The 19,017-nt window shown below is 52.9% G+C and overlaps 1 protein-coding gene across 2 annotated transcripts; it reads left to right on the top strand.

The window, feature by feature from the left end:
- The first annotated feature begins 11,108 nt into the window (after positions 1-11,108).
- On the top strand, positions 11,109-16,554 carry NKX2-5 (NK2 homeobox 5). 2 transcript variants are annotated; one of them, XM_037801758.1, is made up of 5 exons: positions 11,109-11,231; positions 11,635-11,750; positions 12,022-12,173; positions 13,365-13,962; positions 15,516-16,554. In XM_037801758.1, the coding sequence occupies exons 4-5, from the start codon at positions 13,632-13,634 to the stop codon at positions 16,154-16,156; spliced, it is 972 nt and encodes a 323-aa protein (XP_037657686.1). In that variant the 5' UTR covers positions 11,109-11,231; positions 11,635-11,750; positions 12,022-12,173; positions 13,365-13,631; the 3' UTR covers positions 16,157-16,554. The 2 variants fall into 2 exon arrangements, with proteins under 2 accessions (XP_037657686.1, XP_037657685.1); XM_037801757.1 differs by having other exon boundaries at positions 11,137-11,539; positions 11,622-11,750.
- The last annotated feature ends 2,463 nt before the right edge of the window (positions 16,555-19,017 follow it).

Here is a 19,017-nt window from a genome sequence, read left to right on the forward strand (position 1 = left end):
AGGTCAAAGAAGCTTGTCACTAGATCAGAGCCAACAATGGGTGTTAAGTCATTCAGAGAGTGAAAATGCAAACCACAGACTGGCGAATGATATTCACAACACACGTACGTACAACAAGGGACTCATAGGCAGCATATATAAAGAACTCCAACAAATCAAAAAGAAAAAAGCAAAAGATTTCAAAAAACACTTAACAAAAGACATACTCAAAACAGAAAAGGTGTGCAATTGAAAAAAGCAAAAAATTTCAACAAACATTTAACAAAAGAGATATTCAAAACAGAAAAGAAGAAGTGCAATTTCATTAGTAATTGGGGAAATGCAAAATAACACCACACTGAGGTAGTCTTACGCCCCCACCAGTGCGGTCGCAGTTGATTCGTCTGGGGGGGGGCGGCCGGTTGCTGAACCCTCGGCTCTCGGCGTTGCTCGGAGGGTACCGGCGGCGGGGGCTCTTTCCCGGAGGCGAGGGCGAGGCGGGGGACTGGGCCCGGTCCCCGGCGGAGGCGTGCAAGGTGTGGAGGGCGGCGAGAAGGAACAGGCAGGACACGGTTCTTTGAGGGTGAAGAAGCCAAGAGAGTTTATTAGGGGTGAGCACAGGTTATATAGGCTGGCATAGAGGGCGGGGGGTGTTACAAGCCAATGCTGAGGGGATAAAGGCTAGGATTGGTTCTGAGAGGGTGCGGAGGTTAGGATTGGTTCTAAGAGGGCGCGGAGGTTGTTTGAAAAGGGGCGGGAGTTGCTCTTGCAACGGTGTCTGGCAACAATGTGTGCGCACTGGTGGTGACGGGAGTTGCACTGGCAACGGGGAGTGTCCGGGCAAGATAAGGGGGTGGGGAAAAGGCGGTTCCCTCCGGCAAGCCTCCCCTAACGGTGGTATTTTGGGTGAGGAAATGGGGCCTGCCTCCGGCCTCACTTTCTCAGGCCTGGGGGGCTGTGGAGGGCGCTGTCGCCTGTGCCCACCACCCTCCCCAGGGGCTGATCAGGTCCCCCAGCCCAGGCCCGCCAAGCTGAAGCACGTAATCAGTGTCCCGCACACCAGAATAGCTTAAAACTAAAAACTCACAATATCTAGTGTTGATGAGGATGTGGAGCAACTAGAATTTGCATACACTGCTAGTAGGAAGGTAAACTGGTACCACCACTTCAGAAAACTATAAAGTATCTGAATTAATAAATATCTTATGATCCAGCAATTCCACTCCTAGTTACGTACACTCAATAGAAATGTTTACATATATTCATCCAAAGACATGTACTAGAATGTTCACAGCCACACTCACTATTCATAACAGTCAAAAACTGGAAACCACCCAAATGTCCTTCAGCAGAGAATGGATCAATAGCAGTAAATGCAGAAAATGAAACACTAGAGAGCAATGAAAAGGAGCTAGCTAAAACTATGTACTACAACATAAATGAATCTCATGAACATAATATTGACTAAAAATTGCAAGACACAAGCGATTACATACAGGGGATGTCAATGTTTGTCACAAGTAAAGCTCACTTTCTCACCCCAAGTAGCATCTCCCAGAATCACCGCTGAACTCAGGATCCAGGAATTGGCCAAGGATGGTCCAGTGCCCTTGGTCCCACCTCTCTCCACTTCCACTGAAGAGTAGCACACCTTCACATTTAGAAAAGCTCCCAGCAGGTGACTGCTGCATGGAGGGGGTGGGGGGCAATGCAGGGGAAGGGGGTCCACCTTTGTGGCTCTTACCCCACTTGATCTAAATATCTCAACTTCCCCTTATTTAAAAGGGGGACAGGATCTCTCACCTGGCACATTTGTGAGAAGGAAAGAAACAATGGTTAGGCACATTAGGCTTCTCCTGACAAAAGCGCTGTTCTTTCCAAGGAGGCCTTCTCTGGGGGACCCTGCCCTGGGGGGAGAGGAGGCAGCCCTCCTCCCCACTGGGGAGGACCATCGCAGATCTACCCAAGACTGAGTAACTAAGTTACAGAGGAGATCAAGGAACCAAAAGATCCAAGATGTGGGGTTGTGTGGTCGTGGTCCCGGAAAGGTGTCCTCCAGTTCCGGTAGTTTCAACACAGAACATTGGTGCACAGGACATAATGTGCAAAAATCACAGCTGACAAGTCTCCCCTCCACCACCACCATCGGGCAGTTACTGATAATAATCAAATTCATTGTTTTGATTTTAATTTAAGTGCAGCAATACTGCAAGGCCTCAAGGAGCAGGCTCTAAGAATGACGAGGCAGAAATTTCCCTCCTCGTTTCTGTGAGTTTTTCCTGTTTCATTTCCCTACAGCCATTTCTATTTTGAATAAATAAACCCTTATAAATGAGAACCCAAATTTTCCCAAGGCCTAGATTTTCCCCGGATGTATTTTAGTGGGTGGTCCTCTCTCAACAGTTGTTATAATCCAGAGTAATCCTGGGGTAGCTGGAAGGAAGCAGGTCGGTACTGAAGCCAAGATATAACCCACCCCCCTCTTTCAGCCTCCCAGGAGAAGGAAGCCCCGTGGGTAATTAGGAGGCTGGAAAGGAGAAGGCTGAATCCCATGTTATCGAGATGGGTATGGAGGTGTGGTTTTACACGTGCTTAATGGACTGGGAGGGAGAGAGGGATTGGCAGGTTTTTGTTGTTATTGTTGTTTGACTTATTTTTCTTAAAAAAAAAAAAATGTTGGATAAACCAACTTTGGATATAGAAAGAGAATACGAGACGATGAGGGTAACAGTGCTTAGACATCGGAGGAGGCCCCGGGCACCTAAAAACATTTCTGTGCACGGCCTGGCCTGCCCAAGAAGGAAAAGCCGAGGGCGAATCGGGTCATAGGAAACTTGCGCCCCGCAGGCGCTTCGAAAGTCCAGGCGGCCTCGCGGAACGATAAACCTGATTTTCCTTGGGAGGCGAGCAAGCAAGGTCGCCCGCAGTAGCCGCCTGAGCGCTGCTGGAGACTAGCCTGTAGGCAGGATCGACTATTTCGTGGTTGCAACAGAAAAGAAAAAAAAGAAGAAAAGAAAACTGGCCACGAGTGGGATTTACCCGCATGCTGCACCCCAGGCACGTTTTGTCAGTGTCCTCTCTGACCCGGTGGGGCCTCCCACGCCCGCGCACCCTCCTCCCGCCCCCCACCCTGCCTCTTCTCCCACCCACCAGGACACCAGAAGGGGCGACTGGGGGCTAGCCCAGGGCGCTGCGCCTGACCCCGAGCGGAAGGACCCCAGTCTGGGTCCTAATGCGGGTGGCGTCTCCCTTGACAGGCGGCGTTTGGGGACAACAGCGGGGACGGGAGATAAGGTGACATACCAGAGCAGATTTGTTGCGCGCGCTGATACTCCTCTCCCGACAGGAAACGCGAAGCTATTTAAAAGACCCTATCGATTACTTTATCTTTACCGGAGGAAAGCTTCTTGCCGAGAGACAAAAGATGTTCCCTAGCTAGAGATACAAGGCCACAGCCTTCGCCTCACAACGAAGAGTCTGCACAGGCGACGCCGAGTTCGGGCGCAGGGAGCGCAGAGATGCGCATTTACACCGTGGTGTACACAAATACGCGGCGTGTTTGTGCGAACAAGTCTGAAAGGCAGCATGAGCCGGAGGGAAAAAGGGGAACAGGGGAGGAAAAGGCAAGTCACAGTATAATCTTTTGTTGCCTTTCAATTTTTTTGACATAATGTTTAAGCACATATTACTTAATACACACGCACTAAATGACTGCGCATTTGAGGTGTCTATGTAGCTGTGTCATTTCAGCATATTTAAAGGACACCCGTATGCACATCCCAAGCGGGTTACTGGTTGCTGTCTGTGTATTCCACAGAGATGTGGCTAAAGGGTAAACTCCCAGCTGAGCTTTAAAGGACTGTCATGTGTATATACTTAAAGTATGGGAATGTGTCCACAGGGCTCTCATTTCGTGAGTGCTTGAATTCCCGCATTTCACCAATTTGCGTGGAGCGCAGTCGGTGCTCAGCGATCTCCCCCCAGCTGCTGACACTGCATTTGTTCAAGGATCCCGCAACTCGTTCGCCTCCTTAATCTCTGTCCCATGTCCCGGGGACGTTGTCGATCACCCCTGAACCGTACTGTGTAGCAGTTTGCCATCTGTCCATCTACACTGTGCTCCGCCCAGCCGTGGAGACCTCTCCGCCTGGCGGGACACCACAGGGAAGGAAGATGCCGGGAGAGGAAGAGCGGCGGCCCTGGGAGGGTGTAATCCCGCGCCCGCCGGCCACTGCCAGCCTAAAATTCAACCCCGACCAGGCCAGGCCTCAGCAACCCGGGGTGGAAGCTCCGGGGCCGCGGCCGGTGTTTCAGCCAGAGGCCCGGGAGGCCCCGTAGATCTGGGGGAAGACTCTTCATCTCTCCGGGAAGCCGCGGCCCATCCCCAATGCCCACCCGCGGCGCGGCTCCAGGCCCCGCTATCGCCTCGTCGCTTTGGGAAATAAAAGAGGCGGCAGTTCTCTCAGCTCGGCTTTTCCCAAACCTGAGCGCCCGCGCCGCGAGTTCTCCAAAGCCACAGCTCCCCGGGCTTCACACCCGTGCAGCAGGCGTGGACTAACCCTGGAAACACCGTTTTCCTCTTCACCGAATTCGGAATCGTTGCCCCTCTGACTCGAATGTCACCTGATATTTCCAGATGAAACCTCCAGCGGCGGGCTCTTGAGGGTGTGATTTGAGCGTCGGCGTACTCTCCGCCTCTCGGCGCTGTTCTCGCTGAAGCGGTTTGCAGCCGTCGGGGAAGGAGGGGTTGCAGCCGCCAGCCCGAGTCCAGAGACGCGAGGGCGAAAATTAACGCGAAACGGACCACGGAAGTTCGAAGACGACTCCCTGCCACCCCCAACATGAGTTTTAAAACGGGTCATATCCACCGACCCAGAATAAATTTCTTTTGGAAAATATACCCCCTAAAGCATGAGAAAGTGACTTAACAGGAGCAAAAATTGGCAACCGCACAAATTGACAAAACGTAGTTGCTCGCAAAAACAGACACACAAAAATCAACATATAAGACTTACATTTGCAGAAAAATATCTCTGAAAGACTATATAATTAGAAACCGGTTACGGCCTGGGCAGGAGTGGGGATTAACTGGAAAGGGCCGGAAGGAAACCTTGTGGGGCGATGTAAATATTTTTGTCATTTAATTGCGCTCGTAGATACGCAGGCTTATGAATGTGTCAGGACTCATCGAACTGCAGTACACGTTAACTGGGTTACTTTTTTTCTATTCTGCCTCAATAAAATTGATTTAAAAAATAAATAAACCCAGTAACAGTTTCGCCCTTGGAAAAGGGAACTGGGTAGCTGAGAGAGAGGCCTGGTAACTTTTTATTGTATCCCCTTTTGTACGTATTGGGGTTTCAAAATGTGTTTGCTTTTTGTTTTTGCGATGCATCATTATTCAGCAACATATAATTAGAATATTAGGGACGTGAACATAAAACAACTAGTAAGAAACCAAAAAATTCAGAAAGAGGAGACACTTGTACACCCCGTTGTAGGGATAAGGAAAAGGTAGCGCTGTCCAAGCCCGGAAAATATTTCGGGAGGGGAGATATCCTTAATGTTGTGTGTTGTTTTATTTTGTTTTTGCTCATTTGTTTAGCACACCAACGAGAAATGAAGGTCCATGGTGTGGGTGGCTGTCATCTGCTCCAGGCCAGTCACAGGAGACGGCAACGGTGCCCGGGAGCAGGAGCAAGAACGTGTTCCCGACGCCGTGTCCCAGCTCGCGGGAGCAGCGAGCTATCCCGCCTCCGGCAAAGACGCGGTGACCCGCCGCACTGCCCGAGGAAGGCTCCCGGCCTCGAGAACCCGCCGGGAGGTGGAGAACGGGGGCCGCCCCGAGGCTAAGCAGGCGGGCGGCGGGCCCTGGTGGCCTGAGAAGTCCGAGGCCGCTCCGCCTCCCGCGGCCCACCTCCCCGTGCGGCGGGGCAGAGTCTGGGGCCAGGGGTTGCAGAAGTCCCACCCCTGTTTGGGAGAATCAGGTATGAAACAACCCCTGGAAGATAGAGAAGAGTCACTCCCAGTTAGGATAGATTCCAGATCTGGGTGATTTCCGGGCTTATTTCAGAGAGGTTTTTGGAGGCTGGCCCTCAGGAGACAGATTGACAGTGAGTCCGAGGCCGGGGGCCAGAAAAGCTAGCGACTGCCAATCTCTGTCCGCCTAGGGGCAGGGCCCGGGTGGGGTCACCAAGCCCGCGGGGCCAGCCTCATCTTTCCCCTTTGCGGCCCCACTCACAGCAACCAGACCCCCAGGGCCTTCTGACAGAAATGCCAGTGCATTGATTATGTGGGGGAGCAGCATTCTCAGTGCCCCCAAACTGGGACCAAAGCACAAGGTGGGGGGGGGGGGATCTCGAAAGCAAATGTTCCGGGTGGCAGTAGAACGGCTGAGGGCCTGTCCCTGGATTGTGCTGGACAAAGGCCACCCTCATGCCCCTCTATCTGAGGCTCTCCCCTGACCACCCATTCGTTCTTCCTACTACTGATAACTCCATTCCTCTTACAGGGATTTAAGTGCATACAGCTTGGACTGCCTGTCTCACACTGTGCTCACTGATCCTTAAACCCCAAGACGAGGAGTGGGGCCCAGAAATTTGCATTTTTAACTCCTCAGGTTGTTCTGGCCTAGATATTTCCACAGCCACAAGTGTCCCTTCCCTTTCCATAAAGGGGTAACTTTATTCACTATTTGGAGATTGGGTTGTTTATTTGATTGTGACCTTTAAAAGTCTTTTAAAGGTAAATACATCATATGGCAAAAAATAACTACAACAAAATTTTTTTTAAAAAAGGAAATTGTTCAAAAATCTGTCCTATGAAATGTCTCATGTCTCATTCCTGACTCTCTCCCCCAGTTCCCTTCTCCAGAGGCTTTTATTACCATTTTGTTTATCTTTCAGGAAAAAAAAATTATATCCATAGAACCACATATCATATGCCCATTTTTTAAATTATAGCATACTGTAAACATAATTCTGTGACTTGATTTGATACTTAAATGTATCTCAAAATGAATCCATTAGGAGTATATAAATATACCAATTCTTTCTCATCACTGCTGGTATTTTGTTCTATTGGTGTAGCATAATTTTTTTTAACCAGTCCCCTAAGATGGATATATGAGTTGTTTTTAAATATGAGGGTCTTTATTTTTAAAAACTGCAATGAAAATACTTTTCTTTGCATACATGTATGCTTGTATCTATAGAATAGATTTCTAAAGTGGAATTACTTGCATTTTACTTCCTAAAAGAAGATTATGCATTTTTTATTTTGATCATGCCTAACTACCTCAAAGACGTTCACCAATTTACATTTCCAACCAACAATGCACAAGGGTGCCTATTTCCCACCTCTTTAACTAAGGCAGAGTAATAATCAAACTTTTTAATCTTGGTCAATCTGATAAGTGAAAACAGTTGCCTCTTTGGGTTTTCTGTTGTTTCTTTTTTTGTAAGCAAGGTTCTGCTGCTCTTTGCCAATTGTTGAAGTGGTTTGTTGGGTCATTTCTTTATTGGTTTACAGGACCTCTTTCTATACGATGGAAATCAGTAATTTGGGGCTTTGTTGTTGTTGCTGTCATGTTTTGCCAGCATTTTCCCCATGTGTCATTTTGTTTTTGACTCTGTGGTATTTCTTGCCATGCACAAGTTTATTTTTATGCAATCAAGTTTATATATTTCTTCTTTTATGGCTTCTGGGTCTCTCTTTCTCCCCATCCACCCTCCCAAATATATAAACACTTCAAAATTATTTATTTAATCATCCTCGGCATTTTTATGATTCCATTTTTGGATTTACATTTTTTATCTATCTGGAATTGAATCTATTTTGGTGTAAGAATAATTTGTTGCTTTTTCTTCTCCTAGGACCATTTGTACTTTATTTTGGAGGTGTATTGTATGAGTCACACCCCCAAATACCATAATATGATAGTTGGCAGTAGTGTCATTTCCTGTCTTAACCAGCTTCATTCTGTAAGTTAGGCAACTACCAGAATGCCTTTCCACCTTCCCACAGTCTAGGCAAGTCCAGGTAACAATCTGGAATGTTTCCCAGAATTACACACAGCTGGGAAAAGACCTTAGGTATACACCTAATGCAACCAAGGAGACAAACACCAAACTGGTGACCAGAGAAGGAAAAAGTCAAGGTCAGCAGCCAGTGGGTAACAGAAGCAGGACCAGAACTCCATCCTGGCATAGTCCAGTACTCTTTGTGGTACACCTCTACCTCCTTCAGGTCTATGTGTCTCAGGCTGTGCAACCCCAGAACCTGAGAGAAGAGAAGGAGGCAAACAGGTCAAGCTCCTCTGTAGCCACGAGGCCATGGAGTCAATCATGGGCTGAGCGGAAGTTTTGGCCCACTCATTGAGCCTCACCCTTCACCGGCACCAACACCCACCCATCCACACATACACACATCCATGCATACACATACACATACAATATCCACTGTCTGTGCTCTGCCTCTTCTGTGAGCTTTAGGCCTTTCCAGTGATCAAGCAACTTTGGACAGACAGCCCTTAAAGCAACTCAGGGGGCTTCCTGCCTATCCCAGCTGTTAACAGTTACTAAACCCTGGGACAAAGGAAGCCCAAAGCCAGAGACAACAGGAGCCTTGGGGATACGAAGTCAGTATTTCCAGGGCTCTGCCTCAGCTGCTTGAGAAGCAGGATGGGCTACATACTGTATGAGACCCAGGGCAAAAACGAAAATACGAAGCCCCCGTTAAAAAAAATTATTAAGAATTTCCAGACAGCGACAGCAGAGCCTTAAACCAAGCAAGGGGCTCTTCTAAGCTCAGGCTCTGTGGGACTGCATGGGTTGCATACCCATGAAGCCAGCCCTGAGGGAAGAGGAGGGTTAATTATGGGCTGAGACAGGAGAAGGGTCCTCCCAGGCCTCAAGAAGGATCAGATTTTAGAGTAAAAGTGGGCTAGGGGATTGTTCCTAACAGATGAAATGAGGAAACAACCCAATTCCATCAATGGATAAATAAATGGATGAATAGATAAATAAAACATGGTCCATCCATGCAATGGATTATTATTCAGCCATAAAAAGGAATGAAGTTCTGATGTATGCTAGGACTTTGGATGAATCAGAAAACATTATACTAAGTGAAAGAAGACAGACACAAAAGGTCACATGTTATGTGATTCTCTTTATATGAAATACCCAGAATAAGCAAATCTATAGAGATAGAAAGCAGATTAGTGGTTGCCTAGGGCTGGGGGAGGGTGAATGGGGAACTGAGGTCTGATGGCTAAAGGGTAAGGGTTTCCGTTTGGGGTAATGAAAATGCTCTAATATTGATTGTGGTGATGGTTGTCCAACTCTGTGGCTATACGAGAAACTATTGAATTCTGCACTTTAAATGGTAAATTGTATGGTATGTGAATTACATCTCAAAAAAAGCTGTTACCAGGGGGTCTTTAGATTCCCCGCCTTCTCCCTTGCTGCTGAAAGTTTGGAGGATCTGGGGACTCTGCATCCCAAATCAAACAGTCCTGGTCCTCTTCTCTAGCTGTTGGGGAGAAGGGGTCTGGCTTCCCCTCCAAATGGTAAGTTCTATGAAGGAGCGACCTGAAATAAAAGAAACCACTCCCAGCTCTGGAATAAGTCCTGTGTTCGAATCCTGACACTGTGGCTTCCCGCCTGTGTGACCTTGGGCAAGTCACTTCACCTCTCTGAGCTTCATTTTCCTCTGCTGCGCAATAGGGATAAGAGGATGAGCGATGGCAGACGAGAGAGCGCTTGGCGCATTCAATGGGCGTTGGAGAAACGGCGATGTGAGGATTAGGTACCGTCTGAGCCACCTGAATAGAACGCATCCCGGAGCTGCCAAATTCCGTTGGGCGCTTCCGAGGAGACCGCCCATGCTCTTCCTGAGCTTGCGAGAACCGCAACCCCCAGAGCCGTTCCCCTGCCCCCAACCCCCGGCCAGGAAGAAAGCCAGGGCGGCGGCGGAGGGGCCCAGCGGCCGGGCCGGGGAGCCGGGGCCAGGGCCGGGAGCCGGGCGCGCAGCCTCGGCTGCTCATCCATCAGCCGGACGAAGAGCAGAGTCGTGCTCTCGGCCCTCTGTTTGCTTTCTCGCCAATTATTGCCGCGCCGCAGCCCCTTTGTTGATACAGTAGTCCGAAAAAGTGCTAATGTTCATTTATCAGGGGGCCCGCCGGGGACTCCCACGAGTTGCGATTCTTCCCAAAATATAAACATGAGGCGAGCGTCCCAGACAGAAACCCCCATCTGTTTTCCCGGCGCGGGCCGAGAGCGAGGCGTTGTTGAAGATAAAGCCGCGGATAACGCCGCCTGTCTCCAATGGACGTCTCCCCGTCCATTAATGACATTCCCGGTGATAGTTCCAGCTTATCTTTCAATTAATCATATATACCTTTTGCGGCCGTCCCTGCTGATTGCAGGAAAGCGGGGGCCGGCTCAGGCCGCGCGGATCGCTTTTCAATTAATAATATTTTATGTGCACAGAATGCTCGAGTCACCCTGGAATTTGGGTAATCTTGGAGCACCAAGTCTTTAAAAGGCAAGGAAACAGATGGATAGATTTTCGATCTCTCTTCTCTATCTCTCTTTGTCTCGCTCTGCCTTTCTCTCAGCGAAGACTGTTTGTTTGTCCTGCAAGTTTGGCCAAAGTGCGGCTTAGAGAGGCGGCCAGGTTGAGTCAGCCGCCCTTGGGAAGGAAGATGCGTCCCCGGTGGGGCTGGAGAATCAAGTTTCTCCTCCCCGCCCCCCACCACTGCAACTTCTATTTAAAGAAAAATACATTGTACTGACTAGGAAACAGTGAGGACTGCAAAGAAAAGATAGAAATTGCTCTCAGACAGTTCTCTATGGAGACCAGTATGGGTCGCCCCAACTTCGATTCTGCACGTATTTATCTGGTTTTTGCCCCCGTTTCCTCTCTCCAGCAACGGGCAAGACATTTTTTTGGAGCCATGAGAAATTATTACCAGATTCACAGAGGACTTAGGGGGTGGAGAAGTCACTGATTTTGTCCAAATAGAGAGGGGTTTCTCTCCTCCCTTTTTCATGACACCTGACCCACAAATCTATCTGTCTGCCTTGGGAACCTTGGGAACCCCTCCACACACACCCGAAAAGGAGGTGATAAATCCTGGTTTGCAGAGGAAATGTTAATATATTTTTTTTCTTCCTCCAGATCTATCCCTTAAAAAAACCCTAAATAACAGGGATCCCGGATGCAGCCTCGATGTCCCCCATTAAACGGTAATATTTCAGGCGGCGGCTCACACTAATCTTTCAAACTGTCATCGCTAGCCGCCCGGCCAGCCGATTCACTTAACAGCGCTCCCAGGACCCTCGCTCGGAGCTCTTTTCAGCGAGACGTTTAATTGAATCGGATGTGGCTCGTTTGCCAGACGTCACCGCCTCGGAGATAGGCATCCTCTCCCACCCCCAAAAAACAATCTTCAAAGGCAAGGGGGGCCCCCAGGCTAGGTTAACTGCGGGCAATAACTGAAACGTGGCCAAAAGCCGTCGCCAGGAAGGGCCTCGGAGAAGACGCTGCTACGCAGGTCCCTCGAGGGAGATCCCGAGGTGGGGGGTGAGGAGGTCTCTTGGGTCTTGGGAACCCCATCAATACACATTTGAAAAAAGGCGTTTCTTCCAGACGAAGCTAACAATCCCAGGATCGAAAATTCAAGGGAAGATTCCGCGGCTGCAACCTGGGCCTGGAAGCCCCGAGCCTGCCCCGCGGAGCTCCGCTTCCCTTCGCCTTACTCCGAGGTCGTAGGTCCTGGGGAGTTGGGTTTGCCACGGGGCAGGGAAGGTCCCAGCGTTGGGTCAAGGCTTGACTCCAGCCTTGCGCTGCTCGACGCTCATCGTCGCGTTTGCGCACCCTGATTCGGGTTCTGGATAGAGATGCCCCAACCCAACCCCGTCCCCTTTTGCGCGTTTCCTCCGCGCGTCGGGCGCGCATTCTGGCGGCCGGAGCAGCGACCCTCACTAGCTTTGGTTCCTGCGCCGACTTTCTTCTAACTCTAAACGTCTCTTCCAGGGTCCCCGATTCGCCCTCTACCAGGAGCCAAGCCCTCGAAGTCTCTACTCTTGGCAAGTCCTCGCGTCCCGCCGGTGCCTTCCCTGCACAAGCTTGGGTCGTGGGAAATCAACGCTTTTCCCCTGACAAATCTCGCCATCCCCAGCTGTCAGGTAAGGCAGACGGGCCTCTTTACCTGGGGCCCCTGCGGCTGCCCCGATCCTCCCTGAAATTGTGTGCAAAATATAGAGCGCCACTGCTGTGTTCTGGGGGAAAAGGGCCCGAGGATTTCATCTAATCTCCCAAGGGATGACGGGACCCAGAAAGAAGAGACAGTCTAGAGCAAGATCTGGCCTAGTAGCTTGCCCGCTTAAAACACTGCCAGATTTGCCGTGACAGAAGGCCCCCACGGCCTACTTCACTGACCCAAGGCTAAAAATTATCACCCCGCCTACCCTTCCCTCCCTCACTGCACCCGGCCTGCTGCCGGTAGCTCCACTCGGAGCCCTCCCAGAGGCTTCAGAGAAATCCTGGCCCAGCTGGGCTCACAGGAGCTCTGCCTGCCAGACAGCTAAACCTGAGGCCCTGGGGTTGGCAGAGGCCTGAGGGCCTTGCTGCTCGATAGGCAGTGGGGGATGGGGGGGTAGGAAGGAGGCAGGAATGGTGGGCTCCAGGAGGTGGGGGGGGGCGACTAGGCCACTGAGAGCTGGAGGGGACAGCTCTCTCTGGGTAGCTGAGCTTACAGGCCAGGATTCTGGATTTGTTTCATTAAGGGGAGGGTTCCTGGGATGGGTCTAATAGTACATGGCACTGCAACTTGCACTACTGTAGGAACGGGCCAACCCCCACTCCAAAACCACCCCAGTTGCCCTTTCTCTCAACTTGACTCATCCAGGAGAAACCAGGGTCTGGAGCCCTGGGGAAGAGGGGACCACTGAGCATGGCTGGCTCTGTAAACCAAGCAAACGGAATCCCCAAATTGTATAGGATGTCCCTCTCCTGCATTCATTCCAGAGTGACCTCTCTCCTCACGCTTCTCTTCCCGTTGATACACCTGCGTAATGAAGCATTAAAAACCCCTGGAAATAACGACTCCCCCAAGCTCCCACCCAATCCTTCTATCTGGTCCCATTCTGTTTTGGGTGCTGAGGAATATTTCTTCAAATTCCAGAGCCATCCACCCTCCGCCCAGTGGCTGAACCCAGAGAAGAATAGAGAAGAATGCCTGTTGGTGGGTTTTTCAGGTTAATGATACGGAGAAAGCTCAGGCTGCCAGAACAAAAAGGAGAGCCTTTTAAACGCGGCGCGGCCCCTTTAAAAAGCTGAGCAGGATTTTTTTTTTTTTTTTTTTTTTTTTTTTTTAGCCCTGTGACTATATTAGGTACACAAAACTGCTCATCGCGCCTGTCATCGCGGCCCCCGGCCCAATGGCAAGCTGAGCCCCCCCTCCTCCGGCCTGGTCCCGCCTCTCCTGCCCCTTGTGTTCGGCGCTACCTGCTGTCTGGCCACATCCCGAGCAAGAAGGCGGGTGCGCGGGCGGGCGGCAGGCATCATGCAGCGAGGTTGCCAGGGGCCGTGGGCAGCGGCGCTCTCTGCCGCCCACCTGGCGCTGTGAGACGGGCGCTGCCACCATGTTCCCCAGCCCCGCGCTCACGCCTACGCCGTTCTCTGTCAAAGACATACTGAACCTGGAGCAGCAGCAGCGCAGCCTGGCCGCCGGGGAGCTCTCGGCTCGCCTGGAGGCCACCCTGGCGCCCGCCTCCTGCATGCTGGCGGCCTTCAAACCCGAGGTCTACACTGGGCCCGAGGCGGCGGCGCCCGGCCTCCCAGAGCTGCGAGCAGAGCTGGGCCCCGCGCCCTCGCCCGCCAAGTGCGCGCCGGCCTTTCCCGCCGCCCCCGCCTTCTACTCGCGCGCCTATGGCGACCCGGAGCCGGCCAAGGACCCTCGAGCCGATAAGAAAGGTGAGGAGGACACACTGGCCCCTCTCCCCTCCCTTCCTGCGGGCAAAGGACACCCAGGTTGCTTTTGCCCCCAAAACCAGCCGCCAAGAAACTCAGGCCCGGGAGGAGCAGAAGCGCGCCGTTGGGCCAATAGTCGGGCGCAGGGGGTTCGGAGTATTAGAAACGAGGTTGTTTGGAGGGCCCCGGCGCCCCGCATCCAATCTGAGGTTTGGAGGAAATGCCGTTTTGAGAGGATCAGAAACGAGAGACCAAAAAAAAGTTCGGCCTAACAAAGCCGCAGGCGGCGGCGGCCCTGCTCCTAGATCTGTTACGAAGTTGAGCGATGTTTGTTGTAGACAGAACAGAGAGAGCGAGAGAGGTAAATATTCTCGACATCAGGGGTTTTTGAAACACTTTCGGATTTACGTGTCTTTTTGAGGATCTGGCGAAAACCGCTAAACAAATTAAAACTCCGCACTCCAGACACACTTTTGCGCACAATTTGGGGAGGGTTCCGCACCATCTGTAGGCCCGGTTCTGGGGCCTTTCCTTCTTTATGCCAGGAGAGTGGAGTCTTTGGGATTAAGGGCATTGATTTAAAATGTGGAATCTGCGGACTCTCGGGAGTCTAACATAACGGCTTTATTTTTCCAACACGGTTTCCCTGCGCTGCGAGGACCGAGAGGTTCTCTCGCGGGAAACTTTAGAAAATGCCGCGCGACTGAAGACGCGGGGTAGTGGAGAAGACGCCGGGGAAGGTGGCCGGATCCGCGTCCAGGGTTGGGGAGAGAGGCAGGCCCGATCGCGGAAAACCGGTCAATGAGGAGACTCTAGACCAAGGCGGGATCACCGCGAGCCCCGGGGAGGCGGGGGTTACTGGGTGAACGGCCGCTGTGAGCCAGGATGGGTTTGTAGGTTTATCTAGGAGCAGAGAGGAGGCTCGGGGGCAGCTGCGGAAGGGCACGGCGGTTATAACTGATTTCTACTAATTGAAACCAGCTCGAGCATGCAGGCAGTGCAGATTCCGAGGCCGCCTGCCCGGATGCGGCTCTTTGGGCGCTCCGCAAAACCTAATGCAATGAGTCGGAGCTTTCAGTCACCAAACCAACTCTTTTTCGCTTTCTGTTTCTTCGGTTCCTTAACTTTGAGACTATGCGGCAGCCCCTATGATGAGGTCTTGGTCTCCTTCCACTTAACTTCTCAAACCAAAGTAGCCCCAATCATTCATCCCAGCGCATCGAGTGACTTTATGTTCTTTGCAGCTTGAAATCTTAGTTACTGTCTGGTCTCCCTCACTCGCAAGTGAACTGCGCAAGGGCAGGGGTCTCTCTTATCTTGTACTCTGGGGCCGAGAGCCGTGCCTGGCACATAGTAGGCGTTCAGTAAATGCTAGCTGACTATGAGCGAAAGCCGAGCCGACCGTGGCGCTCAGTGCACTTGTCAGAGTGAATCGTAGCCAAACTGGGCGCAACAGGCAGGATGCGGTGCACCCGCGAGGGCCCATTACTCCCGGCAGGCGTTCTGCAGACCCGGCCGCTCTGACCGAGCGTCTCTGCCTCTCTGTCCCTCCTCAGAGCTGTGCGCGCTGCAGAAGACGGTGGAACTGGAGAAGCCCGACGCCGACAGCGCGGAGCGGCCCCGGGCACGACGGCGGAGGAAGCCGCGCGTACTCTTCTCGCAGGCTCAGGTGTACGAGTTGGAGCGGCGCTTTAAGCAGCAGCGATACCTGTCGGCTCCCGAGCGCGACCAGCTGGCCAGCGTGCTGAAGCTCACGTCTACACAGGTCAAGATCTGGTTCCAGAACCGGCGCTACAAGTGCAAACGGCAGCGGCAGGACCAGACTCTGGAGCTAGTGGGGCTACCCCCACCGCCGCCACCACCGGCCCGCAGGATCGCGGTGCCAGTGCTGGTGCGCGACGGCAAGCCATGCCTAGGGGACTCGGCGCCGTACGCGCCCGCCTATGGCGTGGGCCTCAACGCCTACGGCTATAACGCCTATCCGGCCTACCCGGGTTACGGTGGCGCAGCCTGCAGTCCTGGTTACAGCTGCGCCGCCGCTTACCCGGCTGGGCCTTCCCCGGCGCAGCCGGCCGCGGCCTCCGCCAACAACAACTTCGTGAACTTCGGCGTCGGGGACTTGAACGCGGTGCAAAGCCCGGGGATCCCACAGGGCAACTCCGGGGTGTCCACGCTGCACGGTATCCGAGCCTGGTAGGGAAGGAACCCGCCCGGGGAGCGCCCGACCAATCCCAACTCAAGGGAGGGGCACTGACTCTCGGGGTGGGGTGGGGGTGCACCGAACTCGATCCTTGGTCCCTCCGAGTTCATATTCACTCCCGCCAAGGACTTGGGGCTTTTTTTTCCCGTCCAGTGCGCCATTCTCTCGGCACACAGGAGTTTGTGGCTGCGTTTACACAGCCTGCGGTGAGCAATCCCGCAGCCTGGTGCCTTAGCTGCCGCCAGGGGAGTTGTCCCCCTGAGCGCCTCCGGGCACCTCCGACGGGCCGAGCACCAGCCAAATAGGGCTGGGAGCGCGGGGCCTAAGATCCGGCCACCCTTCCCCTAGCTGGGCCCGGCGCCCGGTTCCTTGGCTACCTTGCCGCCGCCCACCCACCCACCCGTATTTATGTTTTTACCTGTTGCTGTAAGAAATAAGTCTCCCTTTCCCATTAAAGAGAGTGCGCTGACCCCACAGGTGTGCTTCTTTCAGCTCGCTGCGCTTCAGAAACTGAATTCTCCAGGGGAGAGGAAGCAGGGCCACGGGGTGGCAGGCACATTCACTGGGAAAATTAATAAGAAGAAGAAAAATTAACCCCTGCTGCACTCCACCATAGGCTCTCTCTGGGATTATCTCATGTAATCTTCAATAACCCAGAGAGCGGCCCTATTTTAAAGATCAGCAAAATGAGGCTTGCAGAAGTTTAATGACTTGCTTTTTGTGTAAATAGCCAGTACTGGCAGAGCTGAGGTTCCGGATCTGTCCCATTGCGAGATGGGGGCCTGCCCAGAGCTCTCAAACTCACCTCCTTGAACCTTACAACGTGCGAGGCACTGTTCCAGGCGCTACGCGTTAAAAAGAGAGCAAAGCAGAGCGATTGGAGTGCACAGTAACTCATTCGGTTTAAGAGAACGCCTTAGGCCATTTTACAGATGGGGAAACCGAGAAGCAAAATCATATGGAGCTGCCCACCCCAGCCCAGCGATTCTCCGGATCGAAGCCTGCCCGGGATCCCGCAGCCCACAGCAGAGGCTGGAACGCAGAGAAGTTTTCTGCGGGCCTGCTCTTCTCCAATTGGGACGAAGCCACATGCATTCACGTGGGCAGGGAAGCCCCTGCGCCCTAATCTTTCACCCGACGTCGTCTCCTGAAAGCATTTCACTGATTTCACCATTGTCCTGACCGACGAATTTTGTCGTACCAGTTTCACAGATAAGAAAACCGAGGCTTGGCAAAATCAAGCTAAAAACCCGCTCGCTGTGTGACTTGCTCGCTGCGCGTCTCGAGTTTTTTTCCGTCGTAAAATACGGATAACAGGGACGTCTCCTTCGGAGTCCAGGTCCCGCCAGTCCGCAGGAGCACGGGCCTGATCCCCAGCTCTGTGTCCCAGTTCCCAGGGTCAGGAGAAACTAACCGGCGCTTCTTTTAAACAGGACGAAAGCGGGAGGCAGCCAGGGCTTTGTGTTCCTGAGGTATATGGGTTTTCCCAAGATTTGGCCCGAGAAGCGCCCGCGGGGTGGAGTGGGACGTCGGGGCGTAGGGGCTCGGACTCCTGGGTGCAGCCAAAATGTTGATCCTAGTATTCAGGGACACAGTGGCTCGTTGAGTGTCCCTGGCGCCTGGGAAGAGTCGCCCGGCCAGGCCTGGCGCGACCAAGAGCGGATCTGCCGCTCGCCATGCAGGGCTGCCAGCGCCAGTACTGCAATACCTCTTGGTAAATACCTCCTCCCGGACCCACCCCTCCCGCTGCAGACGGGGAGATTCCAGGAGATTCTAAGTGCTACCTCTTGCCCGGAGCCGAGCAGGGCACTAAAGAGGGCGCGGCATAGGATATTGCAACCAGTGCGCAGAATCCACCATCGCCGGGTCTAGGTCAGGTGCCGGGATCGAATTCCCTCTCCTCTAAGGTCCAAGTCCGGCTGGCGAGGGGCACCGGGAGCTCAGCCCCGACCTTCGGCCTGCTGGACCTGTCACCCGGCCGCGAGCTTTTGCTATGCTCGCGTTCCCCGCTCGCACCCCGTCTGCGTGATGCGCGCCGCGGTCCCAGTTCACTGCGGAGGACACAGGCCTCGCCAGGCCACCAGACCCGTTCTTAAGCACGACGGCGCTCTCCTACCCGGCAGCTCCGGCCCGCAGCCATAGCAGACTACCTAATTCATGCAACCGCGACAATCCTACCCGGAAATCCCCCACATTCGCGCTCTGAATCAAATCGATGTACTTGTCCACGACCCTCTGGGGTCGTGCACGCTCGCGGGCCATTTTCGTCTTTTACTTATTTGCAGTCACATTAGAAATATTTATTTCACCTAAGGCTATACTGCGAGGATTTCTCCATGATACCTGCTTCTTTGCTTTTTATGCTCTCCCTTCAGGGACCAATGAAGGACCCCAGGGTGTCTCTGCGCCTTTGCGAGGGCGCTCATAAACCGGTAACCATAGCCTGCGGGCAGTACCCCGGGATAAATGCTTCGCAGGAATTCTCTAACCTAGCTCGTCTTTACCTCAACGGTCAAGGTCATACAGTTCATAAGCGAAGAGCTAGAAAACACACTCAGCATATACTGAAGCGGACGGAGCGGGGCGAGTATATGAAACCACAGCCCTCCACGTTGGGTATGGGTCTCTCCCGGCTACAGCGCCGAGCGAACCCCGCACTCTCACCAGCGGGGTGAGGATCTCAGGCCTCCTATCCGGGCTCATTACAGGGCCAAGTGTGGAGCGCGGAGTTCTGGGAAGCGGCACCGACGGCCCTCACCCAGCCCCAGGCTGAGGTTTTCACCCAAGGGTGTTGGGTTCGAGGTCCAGAGCTCCTGGAGCCGCGGCGGGATCAAAAGAATCCTGAACTAACGAGGCCT

This window comes from Choloepus didactylus, chromosome 13, assembly GCF_015220235.1.
Source record: "Choloepus didactylus isolate mChoDid1 chromosome 13, mChoDid1.pri, whole genome shotgun sequence".
NCBI lineage: Eukaryota > Metazoa > Chordata > Mammalia > Pilosa > Megalonychidae > Choloepus > Choloepus didactylus.